The 17,674-nt window shown below is 49.1% G+C and overlaps 1 protein-coding gene across 8 annotated transcripts in view; it reads right to left on the bottom strand.

Moving 5' to 3' along the window:
- Positions 1 to 2,377: 2,377 nt before the first annotated feature.
- Positions 2,378 to 17,674, bottom strand: part of Tenm4 (teneurin transmembrane protein 4) — a 715,396-nt gene continuing 700,099 nt past the window's right edge. For all 8 annotated transcript variants that reach the window (XM_013511959.1, XM_013511956.1, XM_013511957.1 and 5 more), the window contains 3 exons: positions 15,896 to 17,510; positions 9,971 to 10,113; positions 2,378 to 7,754 (listed from right to left, as the gene is read on the bottom strand). In XM_013511959.1, the coding sequence (XP_013367413.1) occupies positions 6,996 to 7,754; positions 9,971 to 10,113; positions 15,896 to 17,510 (2,517 nt within the window). In that variant the 3' untranslated portion in view covers positions 2,378 to 6,995. The remainder of the gene's footprint in view (positions 7,755 to 9,970; positions 10,114 to 15,895; positions 17,511 to 17,674) is intronic.

Genomic DNA, 17,674 nt, shown 5'->3' with positions numbered 1-17,674 from the left:
CATCCATCAGAGGGAATTTCAAAGCTTCTTCTGGATCTTGGTCCAGTAGTAAATACTCCTGCTATGTCTGGTACTCCTGCGAGTGAGCACTGTTTAAAAGTTCTGCAGATACTGTGAGTCACTAACTTCCCAATGGGCAGATTGGGCTCACAGATTACTGGGCAGATAGGAAAATATTTCAGCTTTTCCTTGTGGATGTGAAGATTGCATCTTCCCCTGAAATAGATATTTATCCTTGTGAGATATGTGGTTCTGCAAAGGTGTTTTTGATTCTTTAAGGGCTAAAGAATAGTCACCCCTCCTACTGCCCATGACACCTTGGAAGAGCACTTGTCTGTGGGTGGGGCTGGAGCCCCCCAGGCTGATTATGTCAGGCTTGACAAGTGCCTGGGGAATGCCTGATGGGACACGGGTGGGCCCTTGGGTAGGGATGGACTTTTTTCCAAGGCTTCCAGGGGAAAGGAAGTCTTGAATGCCAGACTGTTCTGATGTTGGGGCAGTGGAGGGTCGCGTCAGTCAGAGACAAGCTGGGAAGGAGGTGCCCTCCTTCTCTACCCCTTCTGGCTTCTTGGAGGCCTTGCTGCAGCAGATTTGCCCTGAAGCGGGTGGAGCAGCCAGTGCAGGGGCTGGCCAGTGAGGGCTCCATTTAGCAGAGAACCCCACTTTCTCAAATAGGGTACATCCAAGGGCGGCTGACTAAAGGGAAAGCTGACCTTAGGCGACGTGCATCTGTTTTCGGCTCCAGGGCCGTGCAGAAGATTTGCTGTAGGCTCTGTGGGTCTCAGAAACTCACATCCCAGAGTAATCCAGTCTTGAAAAGCACAGGCAGATGCCCAGTGTGTGCTTTCAGAGGGGAAGGAGCCAGGAGGGCTTTAGAAGTTTATTTCAGTGGGGCTTGAAGAGATTGTGCAAAGGTCTGCAGGCGTAAAGTCTGGGCCGCCTGGGCTGGGGATGCTGCCGCGCAGCTGACTGACTGCGGTCTATGCTGGGAAGAGATAGAGGGGAGAGCAGGTCTCTCGAAGCTGTTTTATTAGTGGAAATGCAGATTTAGTTGGCTAAGGGCATCTGAAGTGCGTCTAAATTGCTTCTTCTGTAAATAGCACAAATGAAGCTAGTTAGTGGTTCTCAAAGTAGTATCACCTGGGAACCTGCTGGAAATGCAAATTCCAGGCCACGGCCTACTGACTCATGCTGGGGTGGGGCCCACCGCTTGTGCTTAGTGAGCCCTCAAGGCGATTCTAACGCAGGCCAAAGTTGGAGAACCACTGTGTAGTGGACAGAATACTAGACTTTGGAGGGCTGTCAAGGTGCGGGAGGCGCCAGGCAGAAAACTTAGCCTGCCAGCAGTCCGCAGAGTTCTGAGCAGCGAGGTCTTTCCCTGCCCTCTGCTTGAAAGAACCCGAGCAGCAACCAGAAGGGATCTGTATCACAGCACCCTCGTGTAGGTGGAGAACTCTGGGCTTGCAACTGTCGAATAACTTGGTGCAGATCACAGGGAAGTGCTGGAGCCGAGTCCGCACCCAGTCGGCCTGACTCCAAAGCCGAGTTTTCCTGCCACCGCGAGTGCCTCGTGGCCCTACCCTGGTCTGTGGGCTGGGGCTTTCACTGGTCCAGGTGCAAAAAGGGCCCGCGGCCGGGGGCTCCTTCCCCGAGAGACCAGTGGGCAAGATGAGGCCTTTGCCCTCCTTTCTGTCCTCAGAGGACAATCACCTGGGTTTTCATAAGGGTTTCCATTCCCACCAGGGAGCTGGTCTCACGCACGAACTTTTCTAAATGACCTGCCGTCCCCCTTGACTCTTTGGGCTGATAGGTTAAATGCAAGAGTAAGTGAGAAAAGCAGGGCAAGAAAATACCCGTGTGCTATGATTATAATGACCTTAGACTAAAAAAGAAAAGAAAAACCATTAAAAGCAAAAGGGGGTAAAAACTCTCGTGCTAAAGGAGTTTTCTTTCTTTTTCCCAAGCTGTTTTGTGGTTATGATAAATACGTGTTTATAATCTACTGTATTTTAAAGTGCAGCGCCCCCCTGTGGAAAGCAGTGGTACTGTGGACAGGGCAGCCCCTGCTGCGGAGGAGGCCGGACCCTCTCTTGAGGCTAGGTTGCGTTTTCTTACCCCTTGCAGTCTGTATCTGAGGATGGCAGGACGCACAGCACTGGCTGAGGTCAGAGGAGTTTGCTATTCACTTGGTCTGCCGGCAAGGAGAAGCCTGCAGGTCTTTGCGACCTAGAGGTCCTTTCTCCCTGGTGGCTGTGACCTCGAGGGCTCACAGAGGGCGCACAGAGGGCTCACAGAGGGCTTGGCGGTGGAAGACTGTGTCTTTTCCCAGGTCATCCTCAGAACAACCACTACCTCCCAACAAAGGCCACCAAACACCTTTAAACACAAAATATTCTTTTATTTCGTCAACGAAGGCTACACGGGATCACTTCTGGTTTTGTTTTTATGCTTTTTTTTTTCTAGAAGGTATCTACATCTGCGTTTATTTACAGCCTTGTTGGTATTTACACAGTCAAGAATACAGTGTTAGAAACACAAAAGTGTTGAGAAAAAAACTTCTCAAAATTAGTTCCAGACTTCAGGAAAACTATTTGCACATGGTAAGGCCAGAGTCTCCAGTGCTGGTCATCCAGAGGCAGCACGGCATAGTCCTTTGCCAGAGCTGCAGGTTCAGAAGTCCTCAGAACAACAGGCAGACTTAGAAAAGGGAGGTTCTGGTGGTGGGTGAATCTGGGGCTGCTGGGGCACTGCCAGACACCTCCTGCTCAGCTTCCGCCCGGACAGCTGAGCCTGCCCGAGGGCCAAGTCCTCCACTGGCAGTTTACCCTCAGAAGAAATCACATTTTCTTGGGGACCAGAAGGTCCCCCAGTTTCATGCCTTTGGCATTTCAGAGGGGAAAGGAAACATGACCTAGGCCCCACCCAGGGCTCCCCGACCCTGATCTTTCACACCCCTAATGAAACCTCAGAGTGCACCACTAACGGGGCAGCCAAGGTCCCAAGCTGGTTTTTGAGAATGCAAAGGTTGGAGAGGATAAAGTTTCGGTCACCTGAGCAATGAGTCTTTAAAATGAGTTTGCTGTTTGGGAAGGTAAAATAAAAGGGCCTCGGACTACAGAGAAGTGTGCGACCCTAGCTGGGAACAATGTGCTTTACATGGAAGGCTTTAGTCCTAATGAGGGAAAGGAAAAGCTGGGTTCTTTCTGGGACCCGTCAGGAGCAGAGTCCCCGACCAGGACTAGGTGCCACCTCCTTCGCGTAGTGGCTGCTGTGAAGAAAGGAGAACAGACTGGACTTTGTGTGTCAGGTAGTCAAACAAACCCCCATGCCCGGGACCCTGCTGAGGGCCAGCAAGCTCCTTCCTCCTGGGCACCAAGCTCAGGGTCCCTGCTGTCGCCCCAGGGGCATCTGCCGACACAAAGCTGCCAATGGCCACACTAAGTTCTAAGATTTCACACTGAAAGCCTTGTCTATGCAGAATGGAAATCACTGCTGTCCAGAAAGGTGAGACTTAAAAGTCACAGCTGAAAAGGTCCTTTCTTCTTCTTCTTAAAAATTCTGACTCCTTTTTCTGTGTCTACAAAGCACTGCCCAGTGTACTCACCTTCCTCGCCTCAACCTCATCTTCTGCTTCCAGGCCCACCCTGCCCTAGTTATCCGGAAGCACGTCTCCTGGCCATTCTCAGCCTCTACTCAGTTTCTTAGGGACTGTTTCAAAACCCCCACCCCTAAGTAGAAGTCAGGCACCGGTGTGGACCTTGGTTACTTCTCGGCCAGCACTTCTGAAGCCAGTGTCAGAGGCTGTCAAAGGTTGGTATTTCATGGAGTCCCTCCCCTCCCTCCTGTTGTCACCATCCTGCCTTCAAACGATGTCTGTCTAGAGGCTGGGTAGAAGGAAATCTTATCACACAAAAGACAAAGTTGGGACCTAGTACTTGGGGGTTTGAGGCTAGACTGGGCTGGACCTGTCTCAAAAAAAAAAAACCCCAAAAAACCCCAAAACACAAAGTTGGGGAATCAATAAGGTCTTATTAAGGTAGTGGCAGAGAGGCTGCCTGGCAGTTGCAGGTGGTAGAGGAGAAGGCAGGAACTATTTCTAAAATAAACCTTCTAGGGTAGAAGCCAACTTTTTGCAGAATCAGGCACCTGGGCAGTGCAGGAGGTCTGACTTCACTGACTGGATGTTTGATTGATTAATGCCAAAAGGGCAGGTGCCAGCAAGGATGGGAGTTGATGTTCGGCGTGCACTACATAGGCACAGAGAACTCTGGTGTGTGCCTTCGGACTCATCCTTGCCATGAGATTGAGAACTGCTGGTCTCCGCAGGGGACAGATGGAGAGGGGAGGTCCTGAGTCACTTGCCAGCCTGCATGGGAAGCAGCTTCAAAGGGCCAAGGCCACAGCCTCTGTTCCATTTGACAGCACAGTGTAAAACGGAGAGACATGGTACTGCCCACCCCGCAGTTCCTCTCTAAAGCTCGGGGCTGCAGAAGCTGGGCACGCAGCCCAGGAAAGATTTATATAGGATTATTCCTTTAAATAAAGGAACACCTAATAATTCTCTGTGCTTTTGATCCTTAAAATGAGTCCACTGTATTCTTTCAGGGAAGGGGCAGTGGAGGAGGGACAGAGGAGCTGGGGGTATCCGGAGATGGCTCCCTTAAACCATATGTTGTCTCTGACCTCCAAGTAGACGTCCCCAGCTGAGGTGAGGCAGCCAAGATGGGACTGATGAACTAGGTCCACAGGTAGGAAAGTTTGCCCAAGGACCCTCATAGCAGGAGTGCATTTTGAGAGGCATAAATTTCTTTTGGATTAAAAAAGAAAAAAACAACTGAACTTGTGTTCTTCAGGCCAAACTGTTTTCCATTCCATCCAGGGAGGCGGTGCATGACATGTGCAGTGGGCCCGAGGAGCAGTGAATCTGACTCAGCAGAGCTCTGGATCCGGAGGCAACGGGCAACCAGCAGACAAACAGGCCACAGCACACTGTTGAGGCAGTGTGACTTTTTTTTGGAAACAGGAAGAGCACTTAGCGAAACACATCCTCTAATGATGTAGTAAGGCAAGATCTCCCCTCCCCGAGAGCTCTGAATACCTCCCCCTCTGCCAGGCAGAACCCGGACCGCATGTTGCTCTGATTCTCACGCAGTAAGAGACCTTCTTGGCTCCATTAACTTGTGTCACATTCTGAAGACTCTGTGAGTAAGGCTATAAAGGTGCCATGAGCTTATCAGTCCAACAAGATTTCCACGGGGAATAGCTCAGACTCAGAATTCATTTTCCACACTTAATGTAAATGTAACCCAGAAAGTCCCATTTTCTAAGAAGCCTAGCTCAAACGGAAGCGTTTGGCTTCCCCTCCTGTCTCCCAGAGCCTCCCGTGAGTGGTCCTAACAATGGTAATTAGGCAGATGAACCAGGAATGAGATCCTCAAACAAGGAGCTCCCAGCTCGTGCTGCTGCCCTCCTTTGCCCTCCTTGCTTCCCTGGTCTCCTGGCTGCTGCCTCCCCCGGGCAGCCTCCAGCCCTGGGCTGTACCTGCTCTTGAGAGGCCTCCAGCCTCTTCCTGATGATGCAGACACGGGTCTTCACAGGAACAGTGCTGGTCTGCCCTTCCCGTTCCATGGGCATTGGCCTCAGGACTGGCCCCGGATGGTAGTGGAGTTGTACACCACTGAAAGGCCAGGCCAAAGTAGCTCCTTTCTCTTTTTCTTTTAAAAAACCCAAAAAACCAAAACCCTGGTTGGGCTTCTCTAGAGGGGGAGTTGTTTTCTAGAGGAAGATCACAGAAGGGGTTTCCTGAAGGCCCAGGGGGCTGTTCCCCAGTTCTGGGATGAGCCTGCACAGGGAAGGCAGAGGCAACTCCAGGAGGTGGTTAGAAAGATGCTTGGCTCATGCCTTTGCTTACTCCTCTCTTTGGCTGACTTTTTTATTTTGTATCTTTCTAGGATCAAAGGCTACCAAACACCTCTTGCTATTCTTCTATTTCTCAGGGGCGGCAGCTGAGCAGTGGAGGGAAGGCACCCAAAGTCATGGGGAGGGGGCATCCTTCCCTTCCCCGGACTTGGTGCCCACACGGAGGGCTCGCTGTGCAGTGCTGGTTCTCACGTCTGGCTTTGGGAGAGAGGAGGAGATGAGTAAGGGACATTGTGGAGGATCAACCAATCACAGACATCCTGGGTGCTTTCACCTCTTGGAGAGGGTGGGGCTCGTAGCTCCAGGATGTTATGTCACCAGACTGGGGAAAGGATGCAGGGACAATTCCTCTATCCCAGAATGGGGATGGCACCGACAACTACACGAGATTTGCAAAAGGGAGGAGGGGTTTCATTTAGCATCAAAATATAAAGCTTGGACAGGAGTTTGGGGCAGTCTGGAAAGGTGCTGTGTGACATCATGACAATTTCCAGAGCAAGATGAAGCCATCTGTCATCCTCCAGAGGCACAGAACACAGTGAGTAAGCACCCATCACTCATCGTGGGGGCCTAGCCAAAGTTCCTGAGGTCCTACGGGCCTGTCACTCTCAGCACCCCTCACTCCGGCCTGACCCCAGTCAAAGAAGAAAGGGCTGCACATGAGACAAGTCAGCACAGACACTTGCGTCTCACATCACACTGGGTACCTGCGACGGGTGAAGACACATCCCAGGGGATTGTATCCCAAAGAGAAAAGTACCCCAAACAACAGGGAAAATTCCTTAAGGAAAAAAGGAACAAAAGACAGTAAAGTTTTCATTGTGATCACACTACAGAAAAAAAAATACCTTCTGTTCTTTGCAAAAAATGTGTGAAGGCCAAATCTGTGTTTTTCTTTTCTTAAAAAAAAAGAACGTTGCATGAATTAATGCAACCAGTGTCTTTTTGTTTTCTGCACTTATTAAAAAAGGTTTTTTGTTTTTGTTTTTGTTTTTTTTTAAGTACAACACAGTCAGGTATGCGGCCACAAAAGAGCAGCTGTCTTTGGCAAGAAGTCCCGGCCTTAGCCCTCTCTGTCACCTTCGGCCCATCTCGCTCTGTCTCAGGAAGTGGATGTTGTTGGCGCTGTCTGACAGTTCCGGGTACTGCTCGACGGAGACCACGAAGAAGCCATCGTAGCCTTGCACCCGCCCTGTGTTCAGCACCTGCTGCTTCTCCCCCTCTGTCCAGGCCCGCAGGCCCTCCTCCCCTTCCTGCAGTCTCTGCTGCTCTCGCGCCCAGGCCTGGCGCACAGCTCTCTGCCGGGCCAGCTCCAGCACCCGCGCCTTCTCCTCATCCAGCGTCGTCCCGTAGCGGGTGTTCAAGCACAGTGCCCCATACTGGAGCTGGATGTCTGTGTAGCGTCTAGTCCTGCCATTGAGCATGGTGTTGATCTGCGACACTGTCACATTGACCCCATTCTCTAGGGTTCGCTGACCCCCACTGAGGCCCAGGATGGCCAGGTCACCCTCTGAAGGCCCTGGTTTCACAAAGTAGTGTGTGTCTACCCCATTGATGGTGAAGTGCAGGTTCTCTAAGTAGTGGGCATTGTTCAGGATGGCAGCAACCCTCCGCCCATCCTCGTTGGCCATGCTGATGATGTCTGTGGTCACTCGACCATCCTTCAAGGCAAACTTGACCCCTTTGCCAAAGACTGAGCCGCTGGATGCAAACTTCCTTGTCTCTGGGGTCTGCTGGCAGCTGGTGACTGTGGAGCCGTAGAGCTGGTCAAAGCGTTCTAAGGTGACGAAAGCCTTGAGCTGTTTCTGCACTTCACATTGTACTCCAAGGATAGACTGATGGAAGAGGACAGTGAGAGAGACGGGGGGAGAAGGAGAGAGAGAGAGAACAAATCTTAAGAACCAGTTTAAACAACTAAGTCAAATCTGTTCCTACTGTTAAGCCATAGCATTGATCTGTATTGCTCACCACCAGCACATTCAGCTGTCCCCATCCATCCATCCATCCATCCATCTACCCTTCTCTCCAGAAACTGTTTAGGGAGCTTCTATTCTGGCCTGTCCTTTTCTGAGCAGTGCAGATGTAGAACTGAATCAGAGATCATCTTTGCCCATCCGGACAGCACAATGATAATTGCAATCACAATGTGATAACTGGTGATCTAAGAGAGCTACAGCTAACATTTATTGATCTTCAAGTTAAACAATTACCATTTATTGTCTCATTTGATCTTCACAGTAATTTCATGTGGTAAATAGTGTTATTCTGTTTTTCTTCCTAAGGCTACTAAGGCACAGAGAAATTGCAAGGAGCGCCTCTGCCCCACAGTGCTTCTTTGGGCTGCTCAGGCTACCCTACACTTGGCTGCTTGGGGAACAGGGTAGGCCCTCCTAGCCTGGCGTCCCATCTCCCTGATCTGCCTATGGCTCCAGGGACTCGGAGAAGCCACGATCAGATGGGCTCCAGGGCCTTATCAGCAACTCGGGGAAATGGCTTTAGAAACAGGCCCATCGCCTCCCACTGAAATTAAGTCTTCTTTATAATTAATAGAACCCTGTCTGTGAACAATTATTTCCTAGAGTTTCACGAATGCTGGAGTGCTCAACAACAAAGATCTCCGATGCTTGCCAAGGGCAGAAATCAATAATTCATTGACAGGAGAGGTTGGCAAACAGGCAGTCAGAGACAGGGACTCCGAGGAGTGCAGAAGGGAACCTGGCTGGGGAGAAAAGAGCTGTACTGCTGCCATCAGCCTGGGAACAGCAGATGCTGGGGCATCCGGGGCAGGGCCTGGGGTGGTGGGGACAGGAGAGGATGGCGGCAGAAAGAGGACTGGCTCAAGGCCAGGCAGGTCTGGGTTCTCACTGCTTTCTGCCACCTCCCATTGAGTGTCCTGGGTTAAGTTTTCCTCTGAACCTTGGTCTCCATATCTGTAAGTGGGCTGTTTACTTCTTCAACTGACAAAAGTTTTCCGTGTGCCTATGAGGTGGTAGGTAGCCAGGATGCTGGATACTTAAGGAGACTTAAAGTGTTGTGGCTCAGAGTCTGGTGGAGGGACAAGAAAGAAAACAGGAATTAGGATATAATGTGTGGGGTGCTTTGCAAGAGGAAAATATAAAGTGCCACCTAAACACAGAGGTGCAGACCTGCATTCTTGAGTCTAAGGGAAGGAGACAGCGGAGACGAGGCCTGAAGGAATAAGCTTGGAATAAAATAGGGATGTGAAAATTTCCAAGCAGCTCCAAGCTACTGTAGGGCAACCCTGCTTTCCCCTATCGTCCCCCGGGCTGGGATCCCCTGGAAGGCCTGGGCTTTGCCTGGTTCATCCCTGCATTAAGTGGGAAGAGCCCAAGGCTGGGAACAGAGTTCGCAACCAGTGGAGAATGTATGAATGGTGGGGTTGGGGGTTGAGCAAATGAATGCATGAAGTGAGGGGTGGGATGAGACTGTTTTAAAGGCTCTTTATGGATATATAATCTGAGCTTTTGAAACTGGTTATAAAAGGAAGAGAAGAGAAAGGAATGTTTTGTGAACACCTATAGTATGCCAGGCCCTGTACTCAGCAAGGTGATGCAGAACAGTCAGATCTGGGATTAGATTTCAGCTCTAGCCCGCCTTGCTGTGTGATATCGGGAAGCCTCAGGCATTAAATCTGCAAGATAAGGACAAGCACACCATGGGATATTTGTGAGTTAATTTATGCAGAATACCTCAGCCAAGGCCGGGTGCATCAGGTACTTAGAAAATGTCACAACTGTATTTAGAACGGGTCCTCTCTCCCTGCACTTTTGCTTAGACAGTGACAAAGGCTTAGTATTTCTGTAGAACTCCAAACTCAGTGTGGCACACAATACTTTTTCGTGCTGCCTCAGTGGGGACCCCATGGCCTGCCTGGTGATGGAATTGCTGTTTGCTGAATGTACTAGGCAGGCACCGTGGAGACATTGCCTTGGTTTCCATCACTGGTTGGAGCTTTCCTGCAAAGCTGGAGGAAAACCTTCTTGCCACATGTGAAAGGGCTAAGGTGTAGGCTGCCACGTGCAGGAGTTACCTTGCTGTTGTCCCATTCCTGAGTTTTCATCTGTGTGTGCATGAGCTCGTAGGATGGTTCCATGGCGTCCATGTCTGGTTTGGGGTAGCCAGGGATCACGTTGTGCAACTGGAATCCAAATGTGAGCAGCCAGCTGTTGACATCTGGGTGGGAGAGAAGCAGAAACATCCCCATGGAGTAGGTGGACTCTCACTTTTGCCTCACCCCAATCAAGCAGCCCCAAGAGGCTGCAGTGGGGGTGTGAGTGTGGGTGTGGGTGTGGAGAACTGCTGATGGGAAAGCTACTGCTACAAAAATGTTAGAGAACAGTCTCACGGTCTTAGAGCCAAACGTGCTCCTGTGACCCAGCAAGCCTCCTCCCAGGTATGTTCCCAGGAGATGAAACTGAGGTCGAGCCTAGGTTTCCAGCCTTCCCTTTCTACTCTCGCTCCCAGCCCTGGGGTCTTTAGCTTTGCACCCAGGGGCAGCTGTTGATGAAGATCCCCCACCTCCACTTCCGCCATCAACAGGAAAATGCAAAAAGGATAGCTAGACCCAAAGGGGATAATTTCTTTTAATTAATGAAGTTTATTGGCACATTTTTGGTATACATAATGATCACACTCATTATAGGAAATCTGTCTCTGTACATGTATAACTTGATTCTTTTTTCCCCTCATTCCCCCCACCCTCCTTTCAATCCCTCTTCCCAAAGGGAAGCATTGAATACCTGATTTGCAAAGGGAAAATTCCAGAAAGAAACAAACTGCTCCTCCTCTTCTCACTCTCAGCAGGAATTAGAGGCTTAAGCCCAGAGGGCCACTGGGCATGGAGAAGGGAGGTACTAAATCAAAGAGTTCTCCCCTGCTCCTCCTGCCTTTCATTTCCTCTGAATGAGCTGAAGGAAGTCACTCGACCTTCCCGTGCTCTCATTTTCCAGGCTGCACCCTGGGCTTGAGGATCACAGGCCCGGGATTAGGACAGCACACAACATTCTTTGGAGGGCCTACTTATACACTACCAGAGGTAGGCAGAGACAGGTTTTGCCATGAGCATTGGGTTCACTGATGCATAGAATCAGGAACCGCAGACCTGAGGGAGGAAAGAGGGTGGAGGGTGTATTGCTAGGTACCTGGCCCCTGTGGTGGGGACAAGAATGGTGCAGATAACTTCTAAACAGGGAAAAAGATCAGAGAAGGGCGGAAATCTTTCCGCTGGACAGGCTAACAAGTTCACATAGAGAAGACAGCACAGAAGGCAGACATCAAAAGCTATGTAAAGTTTGTCAGGTATCAATGCGAGGGAGGCACTTCTGGCAGGCTGCATGAGAGGAGCTCAGAAAGCTTGAGGAAGAACCAGAAAGGACAAGGCTTGGACAGGAAATGACCGGGAGAGACCAGCATCCTGTATCCTAGGATGGCTCAGCCTTCACTGGGAAGGGTCAGCTAAAGACACCAGTGTAGTTGTTGACCAGAGACTCAGAATCCAAAGTCCTTGGGAAGAAAGATTTTGAGCAGAGCCTCAAGGCTCCCCCCATTTTGGCTTCTTTCCAGTGGAGAGATCCCCTTGTCAAGAGGTCCTGTTTAAGGTCTTGTGGAGAACTGCTCTCCCTCCGCACTTGCTGATCTCATCCCAGGGTGGGAGCGACCTGCGGGAGCACCGGCTATGTCCTGCCTGTCTCTTCCATTTGAGGACCTCATGTTTGCCTTGCTTTTGTTTCCAGCTGTCCCCAGACCCCTCTGCTGGCTGTGAAACCTGGAGAACCAGAGTTGGAGTGAGGGGAGGAAAGGACACTGCAAACATGTAAAAAAAAAAAAAACAAAATCCAGGTGCTACTTCTCAGTTCAGCCGTATGCAGCAGGCTCGTAGAAGGAAGACAGCATGGTCGCTAAGGCCAGACCAACCAGGTCCAAATTTTGACCCCCAGCTTACAAACGGTGTGAACATGGGTAATTTAACTTAATTTCTCTGAAGTTTTGTTTCTTTGTGTATGAACAACAGACACGGTTTTAACCAAGTTAGTGAAGAATACCAATAGTATTATCATTCAGGGGCAGTTATCATGTAGCAGGAGCTATTCCAAGTTTGTACATAAATTACTACATTTAATATATTTGAAGTGTCCGGCCCAGTTCCTGTTCTCCATTGCCTCCACATCTTGGGACCTCTAATTTCGCAGTGGAGGAAAGGCTTAGACCAACCTTCCTCCAGAGTCTCTGTTCTCATTGAATTTCTAAGAGATTCGGAGTCTATGACTCTTGGTAGATGGTTCTCTGGGAAATTAAAACAAACAGAGCAGGGGAAAATGGCTTACAAAGCCATTTTGCTAGAGGCTGAGAACTTGCATCTGAATTTGTAGTTGCAAAGAAAGCTTCTATGTGGAATATTGTAAATTCTCAGAAAAGCAGGGATCTGAAAGGAGGGCTGGACCTTAATTATGAGTGATAGAAGGTGGGAAACTTCCTTCTTCTGCCTTTTGGAAAAATGCTGAAGATGTGTTTACTCATTGGTGTTCCTACAGGGCTTTTCGGAAGAGTTGGGAGTCACAGTTTTCTTAAATCAGAGGTACACATTTCCCTCCCATTAAAAAGCTTCTCTTTATCCATGGTCCCAGAGTAATAAAATGCAAGCAATAATACTCCCTTCCATGTGTGCCCAGCTTTGTTGTTTACAAAGTGTATCCTGATCCAAACACAAAGGCTTTGGAGAAACAGCAGAATCCTAATGCCAGTCTTGCCTCTTCTTAGCGGGGCCAGTTACTTTCCCTGACTTCACTTTTTGCCTTTGTAATGGGTCTTGCATTCCCCACCTCAGAGGCTGCAGGAGAAGACTAAGTGTGTACATATTTTTGTGCTAGGCATTCTTTGGTGGCCTTCCCAATACCCTATTCTGACTTCTCTTCCTTTTCTGGGGTCTTCACTTAGTTTTAAGGATGCTGACTTAGTTATGGATCCAGGCTAAGCCAATCACTGCGTTCAGTCTCCCCAGCCCAAGTGACTGTTCCGACCCAGTTGGGGTACATCTCAGGACTCCTGAAGACATTTTTGGAAAAAATACACTCTTTTTTTGTTGTTGCTGCTGTATGTGAGTGTGGATCCAGGTAGCACACATGGAAGATAAAAGGTAAAGTTTGCTGAGAGTTAGTAGTACCTTGGTTTCTTATTAGTGATTGCAAATCTTTCCCAATCTGCTGAAAGCCTGATTGTTTATGTAACATCTCACTTTCGTACTTGACAGTTTTTCCAACTGTGGGAAACTACTCACTATGTAGTGAAATTAATTTTGTGGCTCACGGTAAACACTTTCATTTAAATGGCAGAGATTAGAGTAGAAAATATGAGCACGTCACACTTAAGGACTGCTGTGCAAACCTTTGGTTTTGGTGTTTTACTGGAGAGGGAGAGACATCTGAGGAAAAGCAGCCACAGGCACATGCTCCCTGAAGGCAGCATCCAAGCCTGACTCCCCTCTGGATCTTTAGCACAGGTCTGGCACAGAGTGTGTACAAATAATGTGACACTTGCTGGATTTACCTGACTGGAAAAACAAAACCCACAGTGAAAATGCCCTTGCCTATGGGTTGCTTTGCTAAAGATGGGATTTGGAGACCAGTGTGATTGACTTGGGAAAATGTACTGGAGTCAGAGAGCACTGCTCTGTGCTCTCCGGGCAGACCCTTTGCTGTTGGTGCCTCAGAGGTCTCATCTGTAGATGGAGATACTCAGGGTGTTCTCACAGGGTTGCCGCCAAGTTTAAAAGAGACCATATTTGCAAGTGCCTGGCACTGAGCAGTCGGTCATGTTATTGCTCTTCTGGAAGAGATCATGTACATATGGTGATGTACACAGAAAAAGGGGTGAGGGAGTAGCAATATTTTGGCGAATTGCAAGTTTTTTTTGATGGAAAAGTACATTTCTTATTGCACCATTTTTTTTCTGGCTCTGGTAACCCGCCAAGCTGTCTCACGGGAAACTGTGAGGAAAGGCAGGGGGTGTGCTTAATGCAGACAGATGTAATGGAAATGTCATCTCAGTCTGTCACGTTTCTCTAGTGCTAGCAGCCAGGTTGAACATGGTGAATGCTGGGAACACGGTCAGGATATTTGTGTTGATCCCTAGGCCGCAAGTATGTTTTCATCACACCTGTGCACCACCTTTTTCTCCTTGTCTCCATGCTTGGGACTCCTGCTGTCAACATAATAACATGGAATTCTTCCCTGAAAAAGCAATGTTCTTACTGCTGTCAGCAGAAACAAAGTCCAGTTGAGGCCACTAAATCCAGGGGGCAGGAAGCCATGTCTATCAGGGGCACTCACATGAGCCCTCCGTGATGCCCTCCGTTCTTTGCACATGCTGTTCCTGCTTGTCCTCATTACCTAATAAGCACCTGCTCAGAAACTGGTGTCATTCAGGTCAGTGGCACTGGAAGCCTTCCCAGGACTCCCTGGGGAGAGTGGTTGCTGCTCCTCTGTGCCTCAGAAGCCACCTCTGCAAACCCACATTGTGTCACACTGGACAGCAAGCATCTGTCTCCCCTCTCACAGCATGGGTTCTTGGGGCTGGGGGTGAATGGAGGCTGATGGGATTTTTATCCCTAGTGCCTAAAACAGTGGCTGCACATAGGTAGCACTTGTGGAAGGAAGGAAACTTTCAAAAAAGAGGGAGGAAGAAAACTGTGCCCCAGGAGAGAAGTCCTGGAGACTACTGGGAATGCAAGCTGGGATATGCCCAATGTTTGCCCAGTAGAAGTTGTGTTATATAAAGCATCTGGCTTCGTCCAGACATCACAGCTACTCCCACTGAGGCGTTCCTCTGTAACTAACCTGGGAATGGTTACTGGGAGAACTGTGGCTGCTGGCGACGTCTCTGCCTACAAGGACTTAGGGCATACTTTATATGCAAGTTGGTTTCACAGCGGCACAAGGCAGGGCTCACTTTTAAAATCAGAGGGCAAAGCAAAGAGTATCAACATGAATCAGGCACTGTGCTGAAATGTATCATATTTCACCCTTGTGACCAGGTTGTAGGTAGGTATTGGTTTTTTATTTGTTCTGTGTGTTCTTTTTTGTTCCCTTCTCTTCCTGCCATCTTTGGACTTTTCCTTACTCTACTTGTTTATCTCCTGGCTCCTACTACTGACTTATTAGCCTCTACTACTGCTTCTATTTTAGTTTTTATTTTTTTAAATGGTTGTTTTAGTTTTTTTTTTAGTTTTTTTTTCCGGTACCGGGAATCGAACTCACGACCTTGCGCTTGCCAGACAGGCGCTGTGCCACTGAGCTAAATCCCCAGCCACTAAATGGTTGTTTTAAGGTTTCTCATATGCATACTTACCTAATTAGAATCAGGGTCTGTATTCTAATTTGAATTTACAGACTAGGAAACTGAAATTCAAAGTGGTTAAGTAATTTTTGTAACAGATCACAGCCTAGAAATGGTGAATCCTTCACTCAGCTGTCTGTCTCCAGGGTCTGAATTTTCCATTTCATCATCAGAAATTGAAAGCTGATTTTTTCTTTTAGCTACACCTTAACCCAACTTATTGTGGACTCCGAGCCAGCTTGATTTCTATGTCAGAAACCCCCAAAGTGCATTCCAAGGGATCTATTCAATAAAATATTAGAATTTCATGGTGAAAAAAGGGCTTTCATGGTCAAATACATTTGAGAAATAGTGGATAAATACATTAAACAGTTCCAAACTGACATGTAGTATGATAATTTAAAAATGGTGGTGGCTGGCCCTATCAAATTTATTTGATGCCAGAATCATCATTTCCAGAAAACTCTCTGAACTAATGTTTCTTTAAATATACTTTTGAAAATGATGCTCTCAGCAAAAGTATTTCCTGTCATCCCACACTAGCTTTCTCAAGGAAGATGAAGTCTTATCAGGTGACCAGAGCAATCCAGGGGGTCCGGCCTCCTGGGTGAGGCCTGGTCCTTACCTGTCATGAAGCACTTGATGTCCTGAGAGTTGCTGATGGGGTTATTGTTCTTAAACATGTAGAGATTAAAAGGCATAATGCTGTTGCTACTAAGGTGCTTCCACAGCTCGTGATCTGGGCTAGTCCAGCGTCCAGCCATCACATCATAGTCCCGTCGGCCCATGTGGACGAGCTTGGTGAGTGGGTCATAGAGGCCACCATGGTAGCCGATGATGATCTGGAAGTTGGGGTTGGTGTCCATGTAAATCTCCCCATAAGCCGTGTATAGGATCTGCTTGATCATCAAGCCCGTTCCACTGAAGACAGCGAGAGGGGTTCCAATGTTGTCACAAGCTATGTAAAACTCATCACCACTGCTCAGCTCCATGGCAAAGAGGTGCCCTTGCAGGTCATAGTAGAGGGACGTGATCTCAGAGCTGGAGTGATTGTAGAGGTGGGTGACCTTGGTGGGGTTGGTCAGATCTGCATAGAAGAACTGTAAGTGGTGGCTGTGGCTGCTCTTGCTGGACACCCGCCGCCCTAGGCCGTCATAGCGGTACCGGACACTCCAGCCGCCAGCCCGGTTGTAGGCCTTGATGAGCAGACCTGCTGAGTTGTACTCGAAGACATCCCCACCCCGCTGCCTCAGGAAGCCATCCTCATCCATTTTGTACTGCACATCACCTAGCCTAGTGATGCGGTCACGGATGTCATAGCGGAGTGGGGTGAGCCGTGCACTGTTCCCAGGGCTCAGTAAGTGCAGGTTCCCATTGAGGTCATAGCTGTAGCGCCAGAGTGGCTTGTCATTGATGGAGACTGTCTGGAGCTGGCCATCAGCATCGTACTCATAGGAGTAGCGGGTGGTGTTGGCATAGGGTCCCACCTTCAGCTCTTTTTTCACTACCCGCCCCATGTTGTCATACTGTACGGTCATCCAGTACATGAGCGAGCGGAAAATCTCATACTGCACTTCCTTCATCCTGCCGTATGCGTCGAAGTGCTTGGTGTGGGTCATGACGGCTGTGGTAATGATCTGGTTAATGTCATAGTAGATGACACCAAATTTCCCAAACTGCTCAGTCTTGCCTGATACATCGTCATAGCGGTAGAGATCGATAGGTAGCGGGGTCTCATTGATCACAGCCTGCATGCTGGTCACCCGGAAACTGTTGTCATAATTGTAATCAAAACGGGCATTGACCATGCCTTCCTCGGTAAAGCGGAAGATCTGTCGGTCAATCAAGGGCCCAATCTGACGGTAGCGGATGGTGCAGGTGAAGCCTTCATTCTGCAGGTTGACAGTCTTCAGCATGCCTGCTGTCTCATCGTAGGTAAAGCTCACCTTGGTGGTGTCGTACAGCATCTCAGCCAGCTTGGATAGCTTGCCGTATTTATAAATTACCCTGCGGCCAGTGCCCAAATAGAAGGTGTGGAGCAGGTGGCCATCCTCTGTGAAGTCCTGTATGACCGAGGCATTGCCCTCAGGCGGCTGATAGATGTTCCTGTAGTAGCCCACAGAACGAATGGTCTCTAGCGTCTGCCGGGCCACATTGGGCATTGTCACAGAGGAGAGGCGGTCGTTCTTGTCAAATTCAAAGATGTACTGCCTCTGGCTGTGGAGGAGCAGCACCATGGACTGGAGGAGGAAGAAAACCAAGAGATGAGAGTTTAGTGAGGAGAGGGGAGGTCTGACTATCAAAGACTTAAAGAGACACAAGTCCAAGGAAAGTGGTGGTTCACCTAAATTATACCCAACCACAGCTTCCCAGCCCATGTGCCATAGGATCCTGCAAAAGGGCA

Source organism: Chinchilla lanigera, unplaced genomic scaffold (assembly GCF_000276665.1).
Source record: "Chinchilla lanigera isolate Chin_1 unplaced genomic scaffold, ChiLan1.0 scaffold00013, whole genome shotgun sequence".
NCBI lineage: Eukaryota > Metazoa > Chordata > Mammalia > Rodentia > Chinchillidae > Chinchilla > Chinchilla lanigera.
This window is presented reverse-complemented; position numbering and strand designations above follow the sequence as displayed.